Genomic DNA, 26,933 nt, shown 5'->3' with positions numbered 1-26,933 from the left:
ATGGTAAAAAAGTTGCAGAGATATTTGATATGTTGGGGTGTAGATTCAGATCTGCAATATCTATTTTCTTTGTATTTAGTGTGTGTGCGTTTTACCGTTAGACTCTTAGAAAAATAGATTTATATCACCTAAAGGGTTAAAGGGACTAATAGAACAACCCTTTGGGAATAATAAAATATCTCCTTCAAAAATTGATTGCATCACTGTGTCCGTACAACAACTTTAATCAAGAAAATATGTTAATAAGTTATTTTTTGTGGCCTTTAATGAAATGAACTGAATTTCATACCTATATAGTCGGTGGTGTGTCCATAAGTGTTTGTCTAAAGTGTTTTTTTTTTTTTTAGTACAACTGTGAAGGACTATTTCAAACAAACAAGAAAAGCAAAGGAAGAAAAATGATGTATATATATACATACATTCTTGACTTTCAATCACTATGAAGGAGGGTTGAGCTCATGCTCATGTTTTTCAAAAAAGTGAAACCAATCTCTATCTTTACAAGACAATGACAGACACTAATTTAAGAAATATGGTCCCTTCTGCAGCTATGATATTGTGAGAGAAACTCAATGGATTCTAAATTTGAAAAGGACCTACTCATACACACGCTCCATAAACTTAATGCTTATATACATTGAATTGAACCCTTATTATAAAAAAATGCATTCAACTATATATACACAAAACTCCCATGAAAATACATATATTTTTCAAGCCTAATTGGAACAAACCTTATTCAGAAGTATTGCCTCTATGCTTGAGGGAAAAAATGATTTGGAATAAGATAGAATAGAATCAATCATAATTATTATACTGTTACATAATGCTGAAAAGTAATATTTTTTTTTTGGTATCAGACACATATACAATATGGAAGATTTATCAAAAGGGAAATTTACAGCACACACCTGTGGTCAGAAACATAAGAAACTTCTGACCTATATAGTTCATATAGGAAATTTATCCATCACCATCTTTGTCTCTTTCAGACTACATACTTTGTCCAAAAGCCACTGAAAATCTCTGCAGATCCTTGCTATATATATCAGAAAGTTGAAAATTTTGTTGTTGCTGCTGCTGCCAACTAGTACATGATTCATCTGTTATGAAACCTGTTTCTGGTTTAGCTTCAGTGTACATTGATGGAGAAGGTTGATTCTGCATAAGAAATGGTGTGTTAAGATACTCAGACCATTTCATTTCTTCTTGTAAAGGTAAAGCGCCGTTGTTTGTGTTGTTAATGTTGTTGTAGCTACTTGCTTCCCAGTTATGAACTCCGTCCACCGAGGAAACGGAAACAGTTGGTTTAACATGTGTTGGAGTTGAGAAAATTGAGGGTGATACAGAATGGAGCATATTGGAAGTTATAACAGAATTTGTATCTGACATAATTTGTGAAGAAGTTGAAGTTGGTGTGAAACAAATAGATGATGCATTTGGATTTTCAGAAATCCCTATGTTTGATCCATAGTTCAAGTTCTGGAAAGAAAAATAACTTGAACTGCTACCAAACCTGGTATCCAGGAATAATTCATGGCTGCTGCTACTACTGTTGTTGATCTTTGAGGTAGTAGAAACTTCTAGAGGGTATCCTTCTATAGAAGGTTTTGTAGGTTCAATCATCAAACTCATAACTTCATTGGATGAAACTGAACCTTTTTGATTGGTTTTGTTGGATGTGAGTGATTTTTCATTGTCATTTTCAACCTCAGAGAGTGGTTTGTGTGTGTTTGGATCAATGCCACTTTGTCTCAACCTCTTCTTGAGACATGAATTCCATAGATTTTTAATCTCATTGTCAGTTCTTCCTGGTAATTGTGCTGCAATCTGAGACCATCTGATATAAAGCAACAACAATTAATTCCATCACATAATTAAAAAAACAAAACTCTAAAATTACAATTACCTGTTACCAAGTACAGCATGAAGTTCAATGATCAAATTCTCTTCTTGTTGTGAGAATGCTCCTCTTTTCAAATCAGGCCTCAAGTAATTTATCCATCTTAACCTGCAACTCTTCCCACACCTTTGCAAACCTGTAAAAGATTAAATATATATCAGATGAAAATGTATGAATGAAGCATTGAAAAACAATATTAATATAAAATATATATATATATATATATATGTATGTTTGTACCTGCTAGTTTGGGGACTGAACTCCAACATCCATGACCATGTTTGGTAATGTAATTCAAAAGCTTCTCATCTTCCTCAGGAGACCAAAGTCCTTTCCTTAATTTCTGCTTGTAGCAGCAAGAGTGTCTTCCCATGTGTACGTTAATCAAAATCTTATCTTCAACTCACAAAATTTGCTTTGGAAGAAACTCTTTTTTAAAGATGTTAAAGTTTTTTCTGTCCAAAGAAACCTATGTGGAAACTAGGGAGGAACGTTTGGTGGGGTGAGGAGAAGAAAGTGTTAAGAGAGACCCTTAGACAAGCAAGTTGAAAAAAATAAAATGGCAGCTTGATAGGGAATTGAATAAATAGGAAGAGACTTAGAGGAGAGAAAGTTGTACTCAATAGGTTATTGGACAGGTACCATTTAATAAAGATATATATGTCACATTTTTTTATTAATAAAAGTTTACGCGTGTTGGGTCTATAGTATTCATTAAGGTCACATAAATTTTCAATCCTGAACGACCGCTAACAAATATACTTAGATATATATATAACTAACGAAATCCTTACATCGATAGCGGTGTTCAAATTCATATCTTTTTAAGATCCGATGAATTCTTATGAAATATATACATGTATATATATGACTTTACTCCCTTCTTCACGGGACAAACAATCTACATAATCAAATGGGACCCACCAATCATTATCGGACGGTCCAAATGTAACTGTTGCTACATCATATCCAATGGTTGCATATAGGAGAGTAGTGCAAGTACATCACAATGTTATATAGCTAGTTTGACTTTTTTGTATGTAATTGTAACTAATATATTATTATATTGTAGTTATTAGTTTATGAGGAGTGATGATCATTATTATATACCAAATTTTGCTAAACAAATGCTACAAAGCTAGCTAGGAAAGTTCTCACTTTAAACCGACCTTGGTTGTTATGTGCCATGCTGCTTAGACCAGAGATTCTTATATTGTGCATTTGAAAGTTATAAAATGTGACGAAAAGTCCCCATTCTTGCATGATATAATTGAAAAATAATGCTATATATGGAATTTGAAGGGGTAGCTTTGCTAGTCTAAACCTACTCTAAGTAAAGTAATATGAATTAATATAAATTAACTAAAATATATTAGAAAGGAAAAATTCTCTTGTGGACAAGTACATCCTGAGAGTAGCAAGGTATGCAAAATATAGTATAGTGCATTAAATTGATGATAACAGAAACCTTAATTCTCTAGGTTCTTTTGTTCCCTTTGGTGATAAGGCTCAAAATTTTGAAAACTCTATCACCCTTTCCTTTTCTTGAACAAGTTTCTATTTGTTTTTGGCTTTTATGAGATGATTTTTTTTCAATATGATCATCATTTAGGAATAAATAATGCAAAATTGCTTTTGACATATGAGAAGGTTAAGGTCATATTTCTTCCCTTAAAAATTGCTGAAAATTCAACTAACTATCTCAATGGTTCATTTTTTTTGCAATATGAAAATTACTTATCTTTTGAATTAAATATGGTTTTCTTCAATGTCAATTTTCTGACTTCATACGACTTGTGTGTGGTTGTGTGGAAATATACAAATGAAAGTGTAGTTTTTTTTAGGTAGGGTACTAAAACCAAAGTTAATAATAGAAATAAACAACTGTACTTCCATATACAAATGAGACAGTCAACAATAATGTATTTGTCCTTTGTTTATTTCTTGTAGCCTGCATTTCTGCCTCACAAATGTATACGTAAACAGGACAATTTTGAATGATTGAATATTACAAAATAAAAATGGCAGCCATGCTCACACGGTTAATGAATCTCCACCACTGAACGAAGATCAAACGATTTATTGCATGTATGGATCGTATGTGGACTATGGATGTTTTATGGCACACCATAAAACACCTATAGGAGATCCACACACATTTTAATTAACGTGAGGTTGCAGAAGGACGGTGAACTACCGTAACTTTGGCATATATAGACTTTAGAGGTTCACAAAATCACGATGTTAACATGTTTTTGACGAATTCGTCTTAAACTTAAATATACATTTGGACTAATATTTTAATTTTACCAAATTACAGTTGAGTTCCATTCCTATGCAAGTGACTACAAACTACAAAGTATTCAAATCCAAAATAGAGGGAAGAAAGATATGCTATATCTTATCAAAAGTGAATGTTGTGTTTGTCACTTCAAAAACACAAAAGAATGGCAGACCAAAGTGGCAATCCTACATCTAGCTAGGTTGTAGATGTTGCATAGACATACAATAAATAAATTACCATTGTCTGTCATAGTTAAAGTGTTTGTCTTTGGAAAGAAAATGGTTACATGTTTGATCTTGAAAAACTAAACTAACTCATCGAAATTGTTATTAGGGATAGTTGAACCTTTTTTTATTTAACAAGCAAAAATGATATATATTAACACTGACACGCACTCTCTTCAACATAAGGTGTACTAAAGAGACTACGAAAAATATACAAAATCAGCACCTGAATACATATACAAATAAGCTGATATCCAAACAAACAAGCGGGTTCGACCACCACATATGAGTCCCAAAAACAAAACGGACTTTCTTAGCTTGAAGACACCATAAAGAATGCGACTTAACTTTTTCTAATAATTAAAACATAGTATTTTTTTTCTGCTTAAATAACCTGCAGTTACGCTCATTCCACACAATCCAAGCGTACAGTAACCAAATCAACTGAAAAAAAAAGACCGCCGCGATTTCAGACCACCTAATATTTTAAATTCCAAGTCTATACCACTATACCAATTCAAGTGGGATATAAGATAGCAAATAGTTAAAAATATTTTATAAAATACTAAAATATAATTCTACTAAAGTAACAAAATTTGTTCATAGTTACGTGTAAACAATCTCAAAATGACAATTTAAAAGAAACAAGGTCATTAATTTAATGAGATAATGTAACATTTATGTGACCACCCTGTTAGCTAGCTAGGGTATTATCGTCATGAATGGAGGACTCCCTAAAATGTAAAAGGGGGGAGGGGGATTAATGATTACATATGCATAAACTACAATTCTTTGAACTTGGGTCTTCACTCTCTTTAGTTGAATGGCCACTTGAATCCAAAGACTAACATAAAAAGAAAACTAGATAGTTAAATCACTATATCAGGAACTGGCTAGTAATTAGCATGCATGTTTGGGGAAGGTAAGGCCATTCAATAGAAAAATAATAGACTCTTTGCTTGTTGATCATTTAAATAGGTACTCCATTCACAAAAAGTAACACAAAACATGCCTACCTATTAATTAACATGAATAAATTGTTATCAAATATTTAAATTATTGTAAAATTTCAATCTCAATATTTACGGAAAATTACACAAAAATGAAAGACAAATAAACAACAAGCTACACCGTTAATCCTTTCTAGACAATAAGATCCCATTTAAAAACAATATCCATAGACCTAGAAAACACATCACGCGATACACAATCTTTTGAACTTTTTGTGAAAGATTTTTTTTTTAGAGAAACTTTTTGTGAAAGATAAAATGTATAATATTACTATTATGGTATATAAAAAAATTTGTTTGAGAGAGAAGGTGTGTTTCATTTTTACCCATTTTAAACTAAATAATCAATGAATTGATGTGGGATTTCGTAGCTAGAGTATTCCACCAATACTCAATGTATGATGTATTTATCCTCTCACAATTAACAAACATTGTCCTACTTGTAAAAAAAAAAGAAAATTGTCCTAATAATTTCTTAAACATTTATCTGAAAAAGAAAAAAATAAAATATTTTTATAAATGAAATTACATAAAAAAAATTAAACAATATTTTGTTCAATTAAACACGGTCTACCAACATGGTTTGACATCGGAGAGGGATCCAATTTCTTTTTAATAGTAGAGGCAATATTTAGTGAGAATAACTTTTATGTGAGAATTATCGGAATACATATCGACCCTTATATTAAAAATAGATGTTTGAGATTAAAAGTCATCTTTTAAACAACACATGTTCGTTTCTTTTTTCATCCATCGGCCACCTACCGATGACACAGTAGCTCCTGCAGTTTTATGATTGATGAAGGAGCAGTTTTGAAATGGTGGTTGTAACTCAGATTGATTGCTTTGAGATTGCAAAGCTGTCCCTGATGTAATCTCGTTGTGGTTGCCTTTGTAAAAGTAGTCTAAAACATAGAATGACATAAATGATAGATGTTTGAATCCGCTAAAAGAATTTGTTATATCAAATGATAAGTCTACATGAATATTTGTAGAACTTAGTTTACCAAAAGAAGTTAAACCAGGTCTTAATTTTTTCATCATCAACAATTTCACACTCTTAAATATCATTAACGGAAAAAAATCAGTATTATCCTCATCTATAAAACATAGTCTCTGTTTGGATACGCGATTGTAATCCATGTTTTTTTTTTCAAAATTAGGGCAAAAGCAGGCGTTAACGCAGAAGCTCAGTTACCAATTTCTTAAGATTACAGTAGAATTGCATTGGGTACTGTGCAGATGTGCTTTTGGAAAAACTAACGTCATTCCAAACATGCTATTATTTCAATCGACAATATACTAATATCGTTAGATTATACACATTCACTTAAGTTATAACTCTAGATCTCGCATTTGTGTGAATTTTCGATGGTGTAAGACATTTCGTCTACACACAAACAATATTATCTTATACGAAAGCCTGTGTTGGCTCTGACATTGTGATGCTTCCATGGCTTTAGCCATGTCCTAATGCAGCCATCCAATTGTATACATTGTACATTTAAATTATAAATAAAAAAAATTATGAGATACTTTAAATATCCGCACCTCATCATAAGCTTGCAGACTTATCTTATAGTATTTCATATTTTCATATGAGCTGTTAAGCCAAGTCAAACTCCAAAAATTGTAAAATGTTGATATTTTTCCATTACTATACGTTAATAATATGTGTCGGCTTCGTTGTCTTTTGTATATTTGCTACTATATAATATAACCAAAAAATCAATTGGGTCGTATAAATGTGAATAAAAAAAAGTTGGTAAGCTACGTCTTCGTCGTCTTTTTTTGCTTTTTATTTTGATTCCTTGCAATCAAAATTGATGTCTCATTTTATGGGAATCAATATTCTCTGACAGCAAATGATTGGGAACATATATACGAAACAGCTAGCTATAATGTAACAAAATCTAAAATTGGACTTCATCATATCTCATCAAAGTTTAGTGTGTAGAGATAATTAATTGAAGGGCACCAGATTAATTAACCACGTTTAAAGACTAATGACTAGCTTCAAGGTAAAATCCTTGAACATAATTCTCTAGTTAGGTCTTTGCTTTAATTTGCACCCTTTGAGATCCAATCCAATTGTGTTGGAGTAACATTATTTTAGCTACTATTCTATAATTTCTATTTACTAAAAAGGGCAAATATTTCTAGATATGAGTATGACATATGTATTTTTTTGGTAACAACTATATGAGTATGACATATGAAAAAGTAGCAATTTCATTCTTGTTGTTGGAATAATTAGAACCACTCATGTTTGGAAGTACCCCGTATAAAAAGGGTACAAACTAAATCTTTAAGTATCTCCATTGTACAAATTAACCTTTGTGTTCTTATCTCAATATCAAGTAGGACAATTTTTTTTATTTTTTTTGCTTTTATGATAAACACTTACAAATTCAAAATTTGATTATGTAATTTTTTTTTTTTTTTTTTTTATAAATTACCCAACAAAAGATATGATAATTAATTTTCTTTTTATTGATTATATATGTAAAATTAATTTGATTAGTACTTGTACACTTTGCTGTGTATTTGTCTCACAAGAGCATGAGCTGGGATTCCTTTTGGAAAAATTGAAATTGTATAGAAATTATAGTAAATTGAGCCACCGGTCCCTCAATATTTTCTGCACCAAAGAGAACCTGCATATGAAAAGAATTGTCTGGCATTATTGTCAATGTGAATATGTTCTATTAATCAATCTTGGTAGGCCATGTTTATAATCAAACTTTTTATTTAGGTCCAATGCATTGTGCCACAAATGAGGAAGGAAGATTAAAGAAGTGTTAAACACCCTTAATTGTATTGAACTTTATTCTTTTTGTTAATTTGCTTTAAATTAGTCTAGAAAATCATTGATTAGTAATGTTGAAATGAAACATCAATATTAATCTTGTCTTATCAAGGAGCCCTCTCTCCCTTAAACAACACGGTCCAAGCAATTATAGTATTCACAAACGCCCCTCCATGTTTGACATATTGAAAAGACACTTGGCCTTGGTCTAAACTTTATTCCAAATATTATTGTTTTTTCCAGATTCAAGCTGAAAAAACATAACCATAATACTGAAGAATACACAGAATTTAGGGTTTTTGTACTGTTTCATTGCAATCTAAGAACTCTATTTTCATGTACTAATAATGTTCAAGTTGCTTGAAAAGAAAAAAGGTTAATGGTAGTTTATAAACCTTTACCCTTCTCAAAGTGGACAATACCTTAGAAAACGGTAACAAAAAAACCAGCTAAAACTTTAAAACAAAGACAAGTTGAAACAAAAGAGTAGTGATACATTGACCACTTTATATGGCAAACACTTCATTCTACACTGACAAGTTTGATGGAAGGGAGAGAAATGGAATGATAAAAGAGAAGAGAAATAAAAAATGCCAAAGGAGATGGTATATGAGTGGTGGTATGGAAAAAGAAAAAAGTGTCAACCCATAATTATCAAAACAAATTGGTGGTAACACGTACATACATGGGGCTTCATAATTATCATGTTAACTTTTTAAGCTATATATACCCAACGACGAAGCTAACAATTTTTTTTGTTAACGTATCCTAACTGTACCTTTATCCAAGCTTCATACGTGGAAACTCTAGGCAAATATTCTGCAAGGCCTATCTTATCACGTTGAAAGCTTTGATATCAATAAGTACTACTAACAACGATTGGATCCAAGTAAAGCAAACGATATTATTTTAAAAGCTTAATGACTTTATATATGTAACTATTTTTTTTTTTGTGAAGTGAAATTCATGAAGAAAATCATAATGAGCATTGAACGAGAGGGAGACATAATCCACATGCCCTTGAAAAATGAAGATGCTTCTGCATTATCCTTAAAACCATCTTTTCATAATCTAATTCTACAACGTACAACTAATTGACAAGAAAGAGCAATCGTTATATCTCATTATTTCATGACATAACTTTAGGTAGTTCCAATAGTAAAAAATTTGTACCTGTTTGATTAAAATAAGCTACATGATGCAGTAGAAATAATAGTTGCAGCTTGATAATAGCAAGACTTTGTTTGGGAGTTTGGAGGAGAGAGGAGGGGAGGGGAAGACTTTGGAGGGTGGAAAATAAACAAAACCTTCCACATTTTTTTGAAAGAGTCGTTTTTTAGATAATGATAAGTTAATGCTTATGATTACTATATTTTTAATTTTAAAAATATTATATCAACATCGATTAAATTTAAAGAATTCATATAAATCCTCCAAAATTTCCCAAAACCTTCTTCCTCGAATACAATGTTTTATTTCTTTCAAATAAGGAGAATTTTGTATTATGAAGAAAAATTAACACTCCAAAACCCTCCCCTCCCGTTGTCCTATATTTCTTTCACTTGCTCATTGTTTTTTTTCTTCAAACCCCTCCCCTCTCTTCCCCTCCAACTCGCAAACAAAGCTTAATAGTATTTTATCGACATATCTTCATTTTTATCATAAGGATTTCGTTCTTGGTTTTGAAAAGGTTGTCGACTATTTTAACATCACCGAAATTAGCGATATTATGAATGTTTGTAAACAGTTGTTTTAATCTATCTTTTAAAACTCTTATGTCGGATTTAGCTGGAAGGGTAGCTCACGCTTTAGCAAAGGGAATCATATTTTTTGTTAGCTCTCACCTATTCATAGATGTACCGTCATATCTGTACAAGATTTCTAATGAAAATTGAGATGCATTAGGTTAAAAAATTACTGACAGTATTTTTTTTGACCGATTGTAAAGAATGACCATAACAATGTTATTTAAGTATTTCTTATTATCAATATATTTTCAACATAGCAAGCATAGGAGACCATTGATTCAATAGCAATCTTTTGAATAAATTTGGGATTTCAACCATTTATATGCAAAATAGAACACAACAAAGGTTGCGTATAAAATGGACTCGTAGAAAAAATTGTCCATACTGAACCAATATTATTTACCTTTTGATTAATCTAATCATCACAATAGTGCTATGCACCTTCTACACACTATCCCTCCCAATTTTATTCATCTATTTATTAATTAAAATAAAAATTCATCATTATCTCAAAAAAAAAAAATCAAACGTTCTTTTTTTTTGGTTTCTTGATGGGTGGATTTTTTATTTTATTTACATAATGTTTTTTTTTAAGGAACGATGAGCGTCATAAGTGTTTTTTTTTTCCTGGTGTTGGATATTTCTCCTTATGTGTTTTTAAGCACTACTCTCCATGCTTTTGTTTTTCTCTTTTTATCTTGTGTTGATAAGAAAAGAATCAGTGAAATTGAAACAAGACGTGGAAAATTTAGAAATTAAATTTATTCACACATTAAATTAAATTAAATTAAACATCTTAGCAAGTCACCATAGGTTTAGCTAGTGAGTGTAGTTGAATCATCATTTATCTCAAGAACATATAGTAAAACAAAATCACTTGCTTCCATAGCCATGACTTATGGGGTTGAAGAAGATCAATTATCGCTGAAAAGAGAAGAGAGGGAATAAAGACAGAGGTGACAAGTGAGAGGGAGTAAAACTAAAGAGATGAGAGGGAGCAAAAGAAAGGAAATATTATATGGTAGAGAGTACATGATAAGATCATAAAGTGTACTTAATCAAATGGTTTTCATAAATTTGTCCATCATGGACCAATACATGTAAAGGTCCATTCTAAATGGCACCCACAACAAATATATGAGTTATATTCTTGGAAGTTCATGTGAGTTTGAGGAGAGTATGTATGAGTTATATTCAATTCAAGTAGTACAAAAATGACGGGGAAGAAATTGTGGCAAACCAGCTTCCACATTCATTCTGTTGGATACTATATATATGGGTCACAAAAATTTCAAATCTGAGAAGACTTGTGTTATCCTGATAAATTGGCCCATTAAAGCTTGTTGTAGACACAGGCACATGCATATTTCATAAGTTTTTGTTAACAACATCTTAATTAATTTTGTCTCTATAAACATCTTAATTAATATTTGGTCTTGTCAAGCAATTAGCGATGATGACATAAACAGCTGAGCAGAGTCTCATTCATGACATAATTACGTTAATTACTAGAAGATTAGTCCCTCATGATAGTCATTATTATTAACTAACTATTCAATTAGTTACTTTGTTATGTGTAATAAATTGAGAGAGGAAAAAGACCCAATAAACACAAAATTAACTTGAATAGCAAGTTAAAATTATAAGAATTTGACTATTACTTTTCCCACCCAATGTCTTTCCTCGCGCGCCCTATTCTTTTCCAATTTTACCTCTGGTTCGGATTTCGTTTTTCGGATTGTTTTGTTAGAATTTTGCAGATGTTTCCGGATTTGAAAATCCGGAATAATGTTTTACCAGAAGTTTTGCAATTTTAATCTTCAAAATTCGTAAAATAAAATGCAAATAAAATAAAAAACAGAAGTAAAAAAACAAAAACATAAAAACAACTTATTTTATTAATATATGAACAATATGAGCCTAATTCTAATCTCCTAAGAGCCTAACCACTGGTATGTGATGGGACATACTAGTAGTTTGCCTATTGTAGGAAAACCGGAGGAGGAGGGAAGAGGAAGGCGGGAAGAAGAAAACAATGCCCCTGAGGGAGATGGGGGGTGGTCAAACTTACGCCCAGACAGGGCAAGCTAAGAACCACACTGACCCACACGACCCTTAGATGAACCGCGTTTCGTTGCAGCGCGGTTCCATCCTCATTGATTGTTCATACAAACCCTGAAAGTTTTCAACGAGACCCTTATCTATGAAAGGCCATTTATAGGGAGGGGTGGGTCAAAAACGGTTGGGAGGCCATAAATGCAGTCAAAAAACGCGTTTTACCACTTTTTTTACTTGCCACCAACAAAAACGTGTGGTGCAGACCACCGACCATGACTGATGCATTCCAAAATATATAATCCGGAAAGCACATCTGTTTTCCGGAATATATTTTCCGGATTAATGCGATAATGGTGGTGAACGAGGGAAAAGTTGACACTTCCTATAGGGCTAAGGACATTCCGGAATGTAAAATCCGGAAAGATTCAGAGTCATTAATGTGGGTTTGGACCGTTACAACCACTAACACGTTTTCATTGACTGTATTAATGACCTAGGACTTGTTTTAGGCTATAAAAAGGCTTCCATCTTCAACAAATACCTTCATTCTTCACTTCACCTCTTTTCTTATATTTTCTTCAAATGGTTTTTAGTTTTTTAGGGGTGTTGATGTTGTCATGGTCATTGTTGACCGTTCATAAGAACCCTGCAATTGCAATGCATTGCAGCTTGTGTGGGGTTCATATAACGGTCAACAGAGACCCTTGACATCAAAGAAAGACACAGAAAATTACATAATATCTGGTCCAGATTTCTGTTTTCGGAAATCACTAACAATCTGATTCGGATTATGTAATCCGAACCAATGTATTTTAGTAAATTTTGCAGGGTGCACGAGAAGGCAGCAGGGTGGAAAAGTAATAGTCTAAGAATTTTTAATACTCCCTCCGTCCCTAATTATAAGACCCTTTTGAGAATTTTTTTTGTCCCTTTTTATAAGACCCCTTTGTTATTTTCAACTACATTAATTATTTCTTTACATACATGCCCCTATTTATTATACATATTTTTCTTCAATCAGAAATAAATAGCATATGGAAAACATAAACTAACTCTCTTTCTTAAGGATAATATTGTAAAAACAACAGTGATTACAAACAACTTTAATACAAATATCCACTTTCTTAATTCCCGTAATTTTAGCAAAAGGGTCATATAATTAGGGACGGAGGGAGTAATTAATATTCATAAGCCCAAGCCCACCACAAAAAAGTGTTAACCCCATCAATCAATTAGTAGTACTTATGAAAACCATTGTCTAGTTGAAATGTTCCCTTGTACCCCATCGTTGAATAATTACATTTTCACTTTTGCAATTTTGCTCTGTAGTCAACTTTGTTGATAAATTTTACATCATTACTTGATTGTGAATTTTGGTAGACTTATTCATGAACTAATTGAGATTCTAATAAGGAGTTATGTCTTCTCAATCAATTTCATTTCAGATGTTTTGTTAAAAAAAAACTAGTCTAGGCCAATCCATTATTTTTCTGTCCCTTAACATGCCTGTTTTGCTGTCCGAATAATTTCATTATCTTTTTTGTTCACAGTACTTGCTTTAAGATTGGGTCGCATTGGAGACTCATCGTTGTCGCGTGATTAAGGATCATGATAACTTTTTTTTTTTTTTTAAATTGTTTTTTAAAAGCACAACAAAAGTAACAAAATTTATATCATAAGTAATAAATTTTTAACATTTAAGAAATTGAATGCGCAATTGTTAAGATGATATTTCTACTATATTAAATTCTTTAACACGAAACATGTTAGTATTTTCTAAGTGTATTAATATAGTAGAAATATTGAATGCACAATTCTTTAGATTCGAATGTTAGTATTTCTACAATATTTCTATGCAACTCATTCTTAATCCTCGCCGCCAACAACTCCTCGGATCTTGACAACTATGACATGGAAAGGGGATTCGGGGTTTCAATTTGATCTACTTGAAGAAATAGAAAACATACTCAAAAATAAAACTGTAGTGTTAAAAAGGCCGAAGAAAAGTGGTGCAAAAATGACAACGTCATCCACCACCATAAACCCTCAACAAAGACCCACACAATTGTCATTTACGGTTTTGGATGTCGAGAAGAAGAAACAGTAGAACATCGTGAGCCACTCAACTCAACTTGTCCTCATCCTCATGCTTGTAAAAGGGGAGCCCTGATATGGATCCAAAAAATAAGGATCCACCGGTAGACCTATGCAAATGACCTTCTACAACTTTTTTTTATTTTTTTGGTCAAACCTTCTACAACCTTTTACTCTCACCTATGTAGAAATTCATCAAAAAATAAAATTATGCAGAAAATCTTCGACACATATTTCCTCTATCTTCATAATTAAAGGATCAAGCCTTATTATAAAAAAAAGATTGAAGCTAAAAAATGAAAAAGTTGTAAAATTAAGTTGAGGTTGTTGAGGTTCTTTTGCATATCTATAAATGTAAAATGTTTATGACCGTTGTTGTTGTTTTTGCACAGTGGCAGTGTCACTACGAATCGGAAGGATCATTTTTCGTTTCATGTCTTGTTGAATTATCTAATATGTTTTCAATGCCAACAAGGAGCTTGGATCTCTCATTTCTTACACAATCATTTCCAGATTACCAGATCTAATCAAAGACGAGATTATTCTATACATAAGAAATGATTTTTTTTAGGGAATATAAGAAATGATTTTTGTTTCCAAATAATTAAAGCAAAAATGATTTATATATAAAAATGGAAAAGGTAAATCACCGGGAACATATCATAAGATGTTCATGTTCCATTAAAAAAAACGAACATATGTAGACTCGTCAAGAAAGGATAGGAAGGGTGCTAAAAAAGGATTAAATATGTTTTTGGTTCCTATAATATTTTTAAATTTCAAGTTTTAGTCTATATAAAACAATTTAGTCCCAAATTTGTAGTTCAAAAATAATTATGGCCACGAACACCTTGACTCATTAACTATAATTTAAAAATAGTTTTACCATCGTTTTTCTTAAAATTCACACTTATCCAAATTTATCAAACCAGACTTAAAAGAAATGTTGTTGTTTTCTCGTGTCCAATGGTAAATCTGGAGAAAAGAATGTTATTTCCATTTAATAAGTAAGCAAAGACAAAAGCATTTTCTAAAAATCACGGGGGCGTAAAAAGAAACTTAAAGAAACTTCCTAATTTGCCAAGCAGACCAAATAAAATAACGACCCAAATCTAAAGCCCATACAACCAAAAACACAAGGAATGCAAATGAAAAAGATTGTTTCTTTTCCCACCATATGAGTTTTTCACACGCCTTATATAGTTCGGATTTTAGAATCCAAACTACATAAAAAGTTAAAAAAAAACCCATAAAACCTTAAAAAACACAAATACTTCGGATTTTAGAATACAGTAGGCGCGCGAGAACCTCATATAATGGGAAAAGTAATGGCCAATGAAAAAACACAAAATTTTGGACTTGTTTTGAGCAAATTTGGTTTGATTCGGTCAATGATGGATTTTGGATCAATAATGAAGTGTTCAACAAATTAGAATAATTAGAAATTTAGAATAATAATGAAAGAAGTTCGGAAACCCGAATTCTATTTTTGGTGGAATTTGGTGGAACAATTATTAATCAGACAATACTTCTATCAATGCTAAACTCCAAATTACCAAAGACTCTTCTCATTTAAAACCAGAGTTATAAATGTTTTCATATAAATGCATCCAAATTTGAAATCAGCGGGTTAACACAATTTCTCTACACGCCTCCGGTTTATATTGTTATGGGTTTATATAGATATGATTGAGTTCAGGTATGCTCCATTTAAGCTAAGCTCCATTTAGGGCTTGGATGTAAGACATGTGGCAAACAAATATCTAATGGTTAAGATTTTAAATTAAAAATAAATAAAAGGTTGTTGCGATATGAGAGAAGAAAGGAACATGATTTGTTTGTTATTATTATGTATTTTTATTAAACAAATATTTGTTTTTTAATTTAAAATCTCAACCGTTAGATATTTTTTTGCAACATGTCTTACATCCAAACCTTAAATTGAGTAAATGAAGCTTAACTTAAATGGAGCATATCTGAATTCGATACGGTTATCATGCACTTATGGGTTTAGGCCTCGAACTGGTTATCATGCACATCCCTATATCATTTATATCTATCTCTCTTGCCATTTTCCTTCTTCCAGTCATCTGCATATTTTCTATCATCCATTCACTCTTTTTTATTTATTGGATGGAGACGCATGCATGAGAGGATCAAACTCTGAATTCTTCTTATGTGGGTTGAAATGATGAGAATAATGGTACCATAGGGATACATTGTACATTTTTAGGACGTATATTCATTTGTTTATTTTATTTCAAGACATGTGAAATTTAAATAACACTCCTAAACTTATATTAAGAGAAACCAATCTAGGAGGCGGGATCTGTCAAGACACACTCCTGATGAAATCTTGGATGTGAATTGAATCAATGTTTCCAAAAACTATCGTAACATGATGCAATATGGCGACAGATATCCACCCCATAATGCCTCGAGCCGTGAAACAAACAAATATTTATTTAAGAATATAACCATTTTAACTTTAGTTTTCAAAATAAATTAATGATTAAAATCATTCAAAATATTATTATTGAAAAAAATATCCCACCCAATTTAAAAAAAAAAAATGCTTAATCAAATAAAACAGATGCAGACATGTGATTGGTTGGCTTTCTCCATGATATGCAATAACAGCAAAGAGTAAGATCATAGAGTCAAAGGAGTCAAATACCAAACTTGTCTACTTTAAACCAGTAATTTGTTCCTTTTCTCTGTAGACTCGTTTTTCTTGTGGAAATATTCAAGTTTTAGCATTTAATGAATGCATGTGTGATGTGTCCACGATTCTTTATTTGGACAAAGGAAAAACAGTATCCTTCACGACAATAAAGCATGTTGAGTATTGTACTTCATTCGTATTTTCTTTTTTTTTTTGAAGGGAATTCATTCGTATTTTCATATATCAGCTTAAAAGGGATGCTAATAATTTAGTTTTTCAACATGTTTTTTTTTTTATTCTAAGTAAATTTTATTTGAGCCGGGCAAAAAAAAAGAAAAATAATTTGTGATCAAATTTAAGTAAATTTAATTCATAAATAAACAATAAATTAATGTATGGTTTATTTTTCCTTCAAAATGAATTATATACATTAAAAATATCAAACAATGTAATAAAAAGGTAGGACCGTGCCTAATTTATGGAATCCCATGCATCATCACTCGGGGCTGTTCTTGGGAAGGTGCAAATAGCTCCACTCTATGGAGCTGGGGTTCCAAAATTTTGGGGCCCAATTTTTTTTTTTTTTTTTTGTAATTAACGCCTGTAAAATATGAATATATATACTAATTGCGTTGTAAAATTTCAAAGTTTGAACACTCGGCATAGTGGTAGAATCTTGATGGTGGTGTTCTTTTGATCCTCTTTTCTTGATTTGAGATCTATATGTCTTAAATACCCTTTTTTCTTCATCCAATTCAGTCAAACTCTTCACCCCATTTGAATACATATTTACAAATAAAAATACAATGCAATTATTATTTTAAAAAATCACATTTTTAAAATAAAATGATATTTGTACAATTTTCTCTATCATACTCACATTATCTTCTTATTCTCTCTCTTCCTTTTTCTCTCTCCATTGTTTTTGACCAATGAGAAGAGAGAACAACAAGGTTGTCCCAAAAGTTGTAACAAAATAGTTGTTCAAATATCATTCCCTTTTTTTATTAGAGACATATCTTTATTATGAGAGTCGAGCCTCCAATTTTACAAGAACCTCCAATTTTAAAAGAACGACCCATCACTTCATATTATATAGATAAGGAGCCTCTCAATTTATTTTCCTCTCATGTTTTATCAAGCCCTAATCTCAACCTTTAATAAATTTTTCTTCATTATTTCCCTTAAAAAAAGTCTTCTTCATTTTTTTTCTTTCAAATTTCAAAATCCTCTCGTTTTATAAATTAAGGGTTTAGATCTTGTACATTATTTCTTTAAGAATTTTTTGTAACATGAGAGGATACTAATCCATATTATATTGGTGAATTAGTTTTTAAATACATATATATGTCTCTACAATGTGTCAACTCAATAGTAATAGTTTGACTTTGTAATCATAATAGTCAAATTTAAATTCAATAAGACAATCATATTATTATTATTTTGGACTCAGGAGACAATTGTAATTTGATCATGAGTGTCTTGTTTATAAAAAATATCAGCTACAAAATCTTACCAACCAATTTATAGTTATTAAAATTTTATAGTTCACCATATCTTAGATATACACGAATGCTAGAAACACTATCTTTTTTAACATTCCTTTTAACACTTTTATTTATGGGATGAAATTCACCCAAGTCATACCACTTTATATAAGATCTATTTTTAAAGTGTATGATCTACATTGATTTTAAGTAACTCAACCCACAATGAATCTTAAGAGAAAAAGTCTTTTCTCTTGTTTTTGAATGTTATCCAAAAGCAGATTGTTGATTCCAATTTTGTTCTTCCTATTATTTATTTATTTATTTTTCAAAATCTCAGGCTTTGTTACATGCGCGAAGCAGTTCATTCAAAATTGCCTTTAGAATCAACGGAAACTTCGACAATATTTTGTTTCGAATCAATGAGAGGTTCAAGTATAACTATAAACAAATAAAAAAAAAACTAATTATAAAACATGATCTTAGATTGGGATGTAACATGAATTGTCTTAGAACTTGAATCTGATATGTTACTAAGCAATCTAAATGACCAACAGGGTAGTCCCCTAAAAATGCATAATTAACACAACACAATCTCGCAAAATTATCCATAAGAAATCTTGACAATTAGATCCTAAGTGGAAAAAGTTAGCCTTATCCTCCGTTTATGATCCATACGATATCATATGCCTCTGTGTATACCTTGCAAACTCACTTTGAATCATCAAACATACATTTGTCGATGACTATTGTTCAATGGTGACACTACACCTGCTTGTACTCTATTATCAACAAACAACAAGATACATCGTAATATGATATCATAAAATGATTGGATGTGTCTCAACTTCTCATATGATTATACAAGGTTGGAGATATACTTTTCAACTCTTCATGAGTTAGTTACTCTGTTTATAGGTCAGGAAATAACTTCCATTCATGAATATAACAAGATGAACATTAATTGGTAAGTATGATTGTTCGTTAGCTTTTTTTAATAATTTATTCAAGCTTCTCAAATTAGTTTAAAATATAAAGAAATAATTGAGGACTAACGGTGAATGAGCTTCATCAATGTCAAATTGTTTAGAAGAATTAGCAAAGCAAATTAGTTTAAAAATATAGTATTTTAATTTTTCAGATCACGTTTCTTTTCTCAGAAGGAAAAATCCTTATTTGCAAAAAAAAAAAAAACTATTTTGAAAGTGATTAAAATAACTTTTACAAAAAGAATCCAAAACAAACACTATAATACATTATCCAAAGCATATATAAACACAGCCCTCTTGTGTTTTTGTTGGTTTCTTCTTATAATTCTAAATATTTCTGTGATGTTAGCAATCTGGATTTATTGAATATAACAAAACATGCACAGTAAATAATCCTATTGGAAAGCAACATAATATCACGTATATGTACAATAATGTTCACAAAAGTTTATTTGATCTTATAACAAATTAGAGAAGGGGGAGCAGCCACTCAATGACCCACCAAGCAAACCGAAACAGTGTTCTCTAAAGTGACATGAGGCAACATCATTTTCATAGAAGTGGTATGTCTTAATCTATGTTTGAAAATCAAAGCAAATTCGACTGCTCAATCGTGGAACAGACCTGACCTTTTAAAATTGGTAAAATTTTACGTCATTATATTTTTTTTTGACATTTTGAAATGAATTTATGAATTTTTGTAGAATAGAAAATATATATTTATTTGTCGTTTTTACACTTGAGGTATTAGCTTAGTGATGCGAACTTAATCTTATAACATTAAGGTACAGAGATCGGATCACTTGGGGACGATCGTAAAATAACCATTACTACTACTTTTTTGCTTTAATCCTTTCGTTTTAAATTTTTTATAGTTTTCAAAATTCAATACAACATTAATCATTATTGTGTCAATAATATTCATAAGTATTTATTGAAAAGAGAACAAGAAGTGAAATGTAAATAATAAACACTGGGTAGTAGAAAAGATACAAAGGAAGTATGTTTTCTTTTGGACAAAAACACAAAGGGAGTAGTTGTTTTCTCATTTATTCTTGTACAAAATTTTGAAAAGAGAAAATAAAAGGAAAGCAATGTGAAGTTTTTGCAATAATAATATTTTTTTATATATATAAAATGAATCTTATTGATGTAAATAAAGTGCTACTATACCAGATTCTTTATGCCCTGGTGTAAAAAGACCATTACAAACCCTATTTGCTGCAGAAAGTTGATGTAAATAAGAAATAATGTTCCCTTAAAAAAAAATTAATGTCTCCGTAAAAAAATGTCCTCAAGCCTTCACTATGACAAAAAAAAATCTTGAAAATAAAATAAAATAAAATAATGCCGTCACACCTTAATTATGATAATTTTTTTGACTTATGTTAGCAAGTAGCAGCAACCATAATGTATATTGATTTAAAAAAAATCACGTCCTCGTGAGCTTATCTCAATTGGTAAGGATAATGCATAATATATGTAAGATCCAGGGTTCAAACCCTGACTACAAAAAAAACTAGTCCATAGAATCAAAATAAAACAGACAACGATGGCTGTTTAATTCTCTCAAAAAAAAAAATGATGGCTGTTTAATTAAAAGAAACAAGTTGTCTTAAGATTATTATTATTATTATTATTGCTAGTTTTTTTGAGGGAGTTTTATTATGGTTAGTTGTTTTATATAACATTGGTCGGTATTTATTTATTTATTATATTATGCTGTACATAAATTTCATTTTATCATAAATTATTGCTGAGTTGGTAATTATCCGATCTTGCAAGGAGGCGCATCTTCCCTAATTAAATTTTTTAATTCTAAAAATAGTACAATATTTATTAATCATTTCCATAATCTGAAAAAGACATTTAATTAAAATAAAATTTGCTTAAGAGGAATCTTAACAAAACCACAGTCCACAACAAGGAGATATCATATGATATATATCTATATCTAGTTTGACAGAAGGGCCCAAAATATTTTTTAATTTTCAACCGTTTAAATGCATGCAAAAATTTCTTGACACTGATCTGGTCCCCATTAATCACTCAAATAAAGCTAGTCACTTTGCTACAGCTCAATCCAGCTATATCATCAACTTTTCTATTTCATATACTTTTTTGTATTTTAATGTGAAAACTTTAGTAGCACATTAATCCTAATAATCATCTTCCTAAATCATTGAGTCCACAATAGTATACCACCAGCTCATGTGATATACAGTCTGTCCTTCTTTTATTGCAAAAACAAGTTGTAATTCTTTCCTTCTTTTTTCCTAGAGTTGTTGCCAACCATATTATTCCCTTCACTTGAAACTTTCTTTATTTGTTAATCTCTACACCTTAAGTTCTCAACAACTTCACTTAGTAGTACACTTTTTCTTCTTTCTTCCTAGCTTCGATTTCTCATCATGGCTACTGAAACTGTTGAGCTTGCATCTGATCATGCTTCTACTACTCATGAGGTTTGTTCCTATTCAAAGTTTTTATGATCTTCAACTTGTTTCTATTGTATCTTGTTTTATGCACAAGTTATTTTGATCATGGCTACATGTTTTTATGTTTCTTTCTGTGGAATTAAGCTTACATGTCTTTACTAAGTGGATAATTATAAACAAAGTTAACTAGTAGATTTTGTTTTACTTTATAAAATATTGTATATCTGTATTTGTATTGGTGACATATAATAATTAAGTTAATCTTAAGATCTTAAAGATTTGTTGATTCATATAACATAAAGAGACAAATCGGACTAAAAACTAGTTTGTACTTTAAAAGTTATGGAAGTCACTAAAATTGAGCAAGTACTGAGAGATTTGAGTAGTGTGTATAAAATCATAGATTAAAACTTTACCATGCAAAAATAAATTTGAATAGTATATTATGGTATTCCAGAAGTGAATCCATATATTCTTTTGTACATCAAGAAATTGTGAATCTAACATAATCTTTGATCATGTAAAAAATGAAAAGAGAATAGCTAGAAATTTAAGAATATCAAACACAAAGCATATAAAAATTGGAATTCAGAAAATAATTTATGGTAGATAAACTTGTAGTCCTATGGATATGGTCCACATGGATTAGGTCCTATGACACGATGGAAAAGCAAGAAAGAAAAAGTGTTCAACTTTTATCAAAGTTCAATGATTCCTTCCCTCTTACAGGGTTCTTTTGAACAAGAGTCTTAGACAAGTTAGAATCATGCAAAATGTAATAATACTATAATATTTTAAGAATCTTGTTATTTACGCAAACTATTTTCTGCAAACTTACAAATTTATGAATAAGCTAAAGAACAATATGGCAGTAGATCAAAGATATGACAAAGATTCACCGAATGTTTTCTTCTATATTGGAACTACAGTGCTTTTTGCAAGTATAAACTTTCCAGTGATTCCTCCATCTGTGTTTTCTTGTTATGTGAGAATGTTTCAAATCTATTTATGTGAAAAGAATCCTTCATATCACTGCTTTAGGACCTGTTTGGATAAACAACTTAATTATGTTTTTGTTACATAAGCTGTTATGATATAAATGCTCTTGTATAAGTTATTTCTATAACGGAAGATAAAATAGAACTATTTCGATATAAGCTATCATTGGGAGCTTAAGAAAATAAGCCGAGAACAACTTATGGACATGTCATAAATTGTTTCTATAAGCTCTCTCAAACAGCGTTACAAGTGCTTGCTTATGCAAGAAAATACACTGAAATAAGTCAATCCTAACACATCCTTAGTTTGGCCATGAGCTCCTTACTTTCACTACTGGTTTCAAATTACCATGTTTCATAAAATGTTCGCTAGTTTGTTTTCTTTCTTTTCAAAACGTCCATTTTTGTTGATACATATACGTCTCTTCAGTAAGCACTACCGATTTAACTATTAATGTTTTTATATCTTTTATTATACAGCAATTTGTGAAGCAGGAAAAGGACGAAGCTATTGCGGAAAAGATGAATTCTCTAGCCAATGAAGACGGAGACAAACATAATGACAAGCCAGACAATGCACAAGGTCAAGCCACTCCTTCATCGAAGATAGAAGATGAGGTGAAGGCTGAGCTTGCAGCAGAAGAGATTGAAAAGTCTGATGATTCTTCAGCATTGAAGGTTTCAGTTGAAGATATTGTGAAGCTGGAAAAGGACGAAGCTATTGCGGAAAAGATGAATTCCCTAGCCAATGAAGAAGGAGACAAACACGACGACAAGCCGGACAATACACAAAGTCAAGCCACTCCTTCGTCGAATACAGAAGGAGATGAAGTGAAGACTGAGCTTGCAGCAGGAGAGATCGAAAGGTCTGACGATTCTTCCGCATTGAAGGATTTTGTTGAAGATATTGTGAACCCGGAAAAGGACGAAGCTATTGCAGAAAAGATCAATTCCCTAGCCAATGAAGATGGAGACAAACATGATGGCAAGCCTGACGATGCACAAGGTCAGGCTACTCCTTCATCCACGACAGAAGGTGATGAGATTAAGGCTGAGCTTGCAGCAGCAGAGATTGAAAAGTCTGATGATTCTTCAGCATTGAATGTTTCTGCTGAAGATAGTCTGAAACCTGACATAATTGATGATGCACAAAATCCAGGTGTAGAAAAAGAAGATGAAGTGAAGGCTGAGCCTGCTGTTGCTGCAGAAAAAACTGATGATTCTGTACCAATAGAAACTGTTTCAGATAATCCGAAAGAGGAGAAAGATCTGATAACTGAATCAGAAACTATCAGTGTCACAGAACCAGTAAATGATACAGCGATAAGCCATCATGATGAGACACCATCCACTGAATCTGATGCGAAGGAAACATCACAGCAGATAGAAAAGGAACTTGTAGAAACCAATGAAGAGAATCAACCCAAGATAGAAGATATTCCAGAAGCTGAAACCACTGAAAAATCAAGTGATGCGACTGAGACTAATCAATTTGAAGAGAAGGTGAAACAAGCTGAAATTTCAGAAACAAGTGCCGAAAAGGAAGAAAAGCCCGAGCTTGAGCCTCTGGCCACAGAAGAGCCGAAAGTAACAAAAGAACCGGAAAAAGAATCACAAGAAAAATCAGAAGAGGCAGAGCAACCAAAAGCAATTGCAATTGTTGAATCTACAGTCGAGGCCAATGAGGAGAAGACAGCAGCAGCGATATCGGAAGAGACCAAAATCATCGAAGTGGAGCCTACAGAAACAGTGAAAGAAGAACCCATGGTTACCGAAGTTGCGACTGCAGAGATAGTAAAAGAAGAACCCGTGGTTACTGAAGTTGAGGCTACAGAAACACTAAAAGAAGAACTTGTGGCTACTGAAGTTGAGGCTACGGAAACAGTAAAAGAAGAACCTGCAGCTACTGAAGTTAAGGTTACAGAAACCGTAAAAGACGAACCTGTGGTTACTGAAGTTGATCCTACAGAAACGGTAAAAGAAGAACCTCTAGCTACTGAAGCTGAAGCTACAGAAACAGTAAAAGAAGAACCCGTGGCTACTGAAGTTGAGCCTACAGAAACGGTAAAAGAAGAACCTGTGGCAACTGAAGTTGAGGCTACAGAAACGGTAAAAGACGAACCTGCAGCTACTGAAGTTGAAGCTACAGAAACAGTAAAAGAAGAACCAGTGGCTACTGAAGTTGAAGCTACAGAAACAGTAAAAGAAGAACCAGTGGCTACTGAAGTTGAAGCTACAGAAACAGTAAAAGAAGAATCTGTGGCTACTGAAGTTGAAGCTACAGAAACCGTAAAAGAAGAACCTGTGACAACTGTAGTTGAGCCTACAGAAATGGTAAAAGATGAACCTGCAGCTACTGAATTCGAGGCAACAGAAACGGTAAAAGACGAACCTATAGTTACTGAAGTTGATCCTACAGAGACAGTAAAAGAAGAAGCTGTGGCTACAGAAGTTGAAATTACAAAAACAGTAAAAGAACCCCTGGTTACTGAAGTTGATCTGACAGAATCAGTAAAAGTCAAACCTGTGGTTACTGAAGTTGATCCTAGAGAAATGGTAAAAGAAGAACCTGTGGCTACTGAAGTTCAAGCTACAGAAACGGTAAAAGAAGAACCTGTGGCTACTGAAGTTGAGCCTACAGAAACAGTAAAAGGTGAACCTGTGGTTACTGAAGTTGAGGAAAATCAGAAAGAACCAGAACAACATTCAACGGAACGAAGGGAAGAGGAGCAACCAAACGCATCTTCAATTCCAGAACAGTCTACAGAAACCAATGATGTCATTGCTGTAGAAGAAAAGTCAAGAGAATTAGAATTTGAGGCAGCGATACTGAAAGAGACTAAGAACGACGAAGCAGGGCCAGCTGAAACAGAGAAAGTAGAGCCTGTGGTTACTGAAGTGGATGAAAACCAAAGTGAACCAGGAATTCAATCATTCAAACAAGAGGAAGAAGTGAAACCAAAGGAAGAAACTGAAAATCAAGAACAAACAGGTGATAGAGTGGAGGTTCACCCTCCAAAAGACTCGGATATTGAGGCGGTGAAAGAGACCAACAACTCTGGGTCAGAAGCAATTCTTGTAAAAGAAGAGAACATTGATCCTCTGTCTAATGGAGTGGAGGAAAAGCTAAGTGAACAATTACAAGTAGGTGAGGAAGTTGGGGAAATTATTAAGGAAGTGGAGCCCGAGCAAGCAACTGAAAAAACTGAAGGATCTAATGGCACCATCAAAGAAGAGGAAACTGAACCTAACACAACGGTTAATGCTGCACAAGTTCAGACAACCCCTGCAAATCTGGTGGAACCTTCTCCTGAAGTTGAAGAAAAGATTGTTGTAGAAGATGGCAAGAAAGAAGTTGTTGTTGCTGCAGAGGATGAAAAGAAGGAACCAGAAGCATCTGATGCTGTCCAAGTATCCTCGAGAGAACAGAATGAGGCAAAGACAGCTACAATTGAAGCAGGGGAGACCGAGACAAAGGTGGAAGAAATCTCTAAAGCTGTAAATGAACCTGTTAGAGAAACACTTGCATCTAAATTCGAAAAAGACGAGGAGGAAACTATTCAAAATGGAGTGGATAATTTGGAGAAAGAACGAATTGAGGAGCCAGTGAAAACTGAGGTTGAATCCACCAAGGAAAATGATACAACAACAATATCCAAGGACCTTCCAAAAGAAACTCCAGCAAAGCCAGCTCAGAAGCAATCAAACAACATTATAGCAAAGGTAAAACAGTCACTAGTGAAAGCAAAGAAGGCTATCACTGGAAAATCTCCATCCTCCAAAAACCTGTCCTCAGATCCAAAGGGGGACATCAAAGTCAAATAACGGGACAGAGTGAGAATTAAGTTTGCACAATTACATATTCGTTTTCGTGGTGCATAGCATTATATTATAGCATATAAGTTGGTTTTGATACTTCAATATTTTCTCTTGAATTTGTTTGAATGCAAAAAGGTGTGCAGAGTGCAGTGTATATAGCAGATGGTCTAGGCCATGCTTTAGGCAGTACTGTAAGATTTGATTATTTTCTTCTGCTTTATTCTTTTGAATATCTGCAGTTTGTTATTGGTTGTTGTTTGTAAACCATGGAAGCAATTTTAATTCTGTGGCTTAAAAATGACTTGCTTGTACTTCTGTACAATTAGCTGTGATGAATGATGATTTAGTATTTGATTGTTTATTGCCAAATTGTTTCAATCCTTATGTATCGACTGTACTTGCTAACT

The 26,933-nt window shown here is 32.2% G+C and overlaps 2 protein-coding genes across 2 annotated transcripts; one reads left to right on the top strand and one right to left on the bottom strand.

Moving 5' to 3' along the window:
- Nucleotides 1-656: 656 nt before the first annotated feature.
- On the bottom strand, nucleotides 657-2,590 carry LOC11409551 (transcription factor MYB61). The gene is made up of 3 exons (XM_003591213.4): nucleotides 2,144-2,590; nucleotides 1,910-2,039; nucleotides 657-1,840 (listed from the first exon to the last, which is right to left on the bottom strand). Exons 1-3 carry the CDS (start codon nucleotides 2,274-2,276, stop codon nucleotides 994-996), a joined length of 1,110 nt encoding a protein of 369 aa, XP_003591261.1. The 5' UTR covers nucleotides 2,277-2,590; the 3' UTR covers nucleotides 657-993.
- Nucleotides 2,591-21,291: 18,701 nt separating this feature from the next.
- Nucleotides 21,292-26,895, top strand: LOC11406494 (enolase-phosphatase E1). The gene is made up of 2 exons (XM_003591208.4): nucleotides 21,292-21,736; nucleotides 23,188-26,895. The coding sequence occupies exons 1-2, from the start codon at nucleotides 21,683-21,685 to the stop codon at nucleotides 26,530-26,532; spliced, it is 3,399 nt and encodes a 1,132-aa protein (XP_003591256.1). The 5' UTR covers nucleotides 21,292-21,682; the 3' UTR covers nucleotides 26,533-26,895.
- The last annotated feature ends 38 nt before the right edge of the window (nucleotides 26,896-26,933 follow it).

The sequence above is a fragment of the Medicago truncatula genome, chromosome 1, assembly GCF_003473485.1.
Source record: "Medicago truncatula cultivar Jemalong A17 chromosome 1, MtrunA17r5.0-ANR, whole genome shotgun sequence".
Lineage (NCBI taxonomy): Eukaryota > Viridiplantae > Streptophyta > Magnoliopsida > Fabales > Fabaceae > Medicago > Medicago truncatula.
This window is presented reverse-complemented; position numbering and strand designations above follow the sequence as displayed.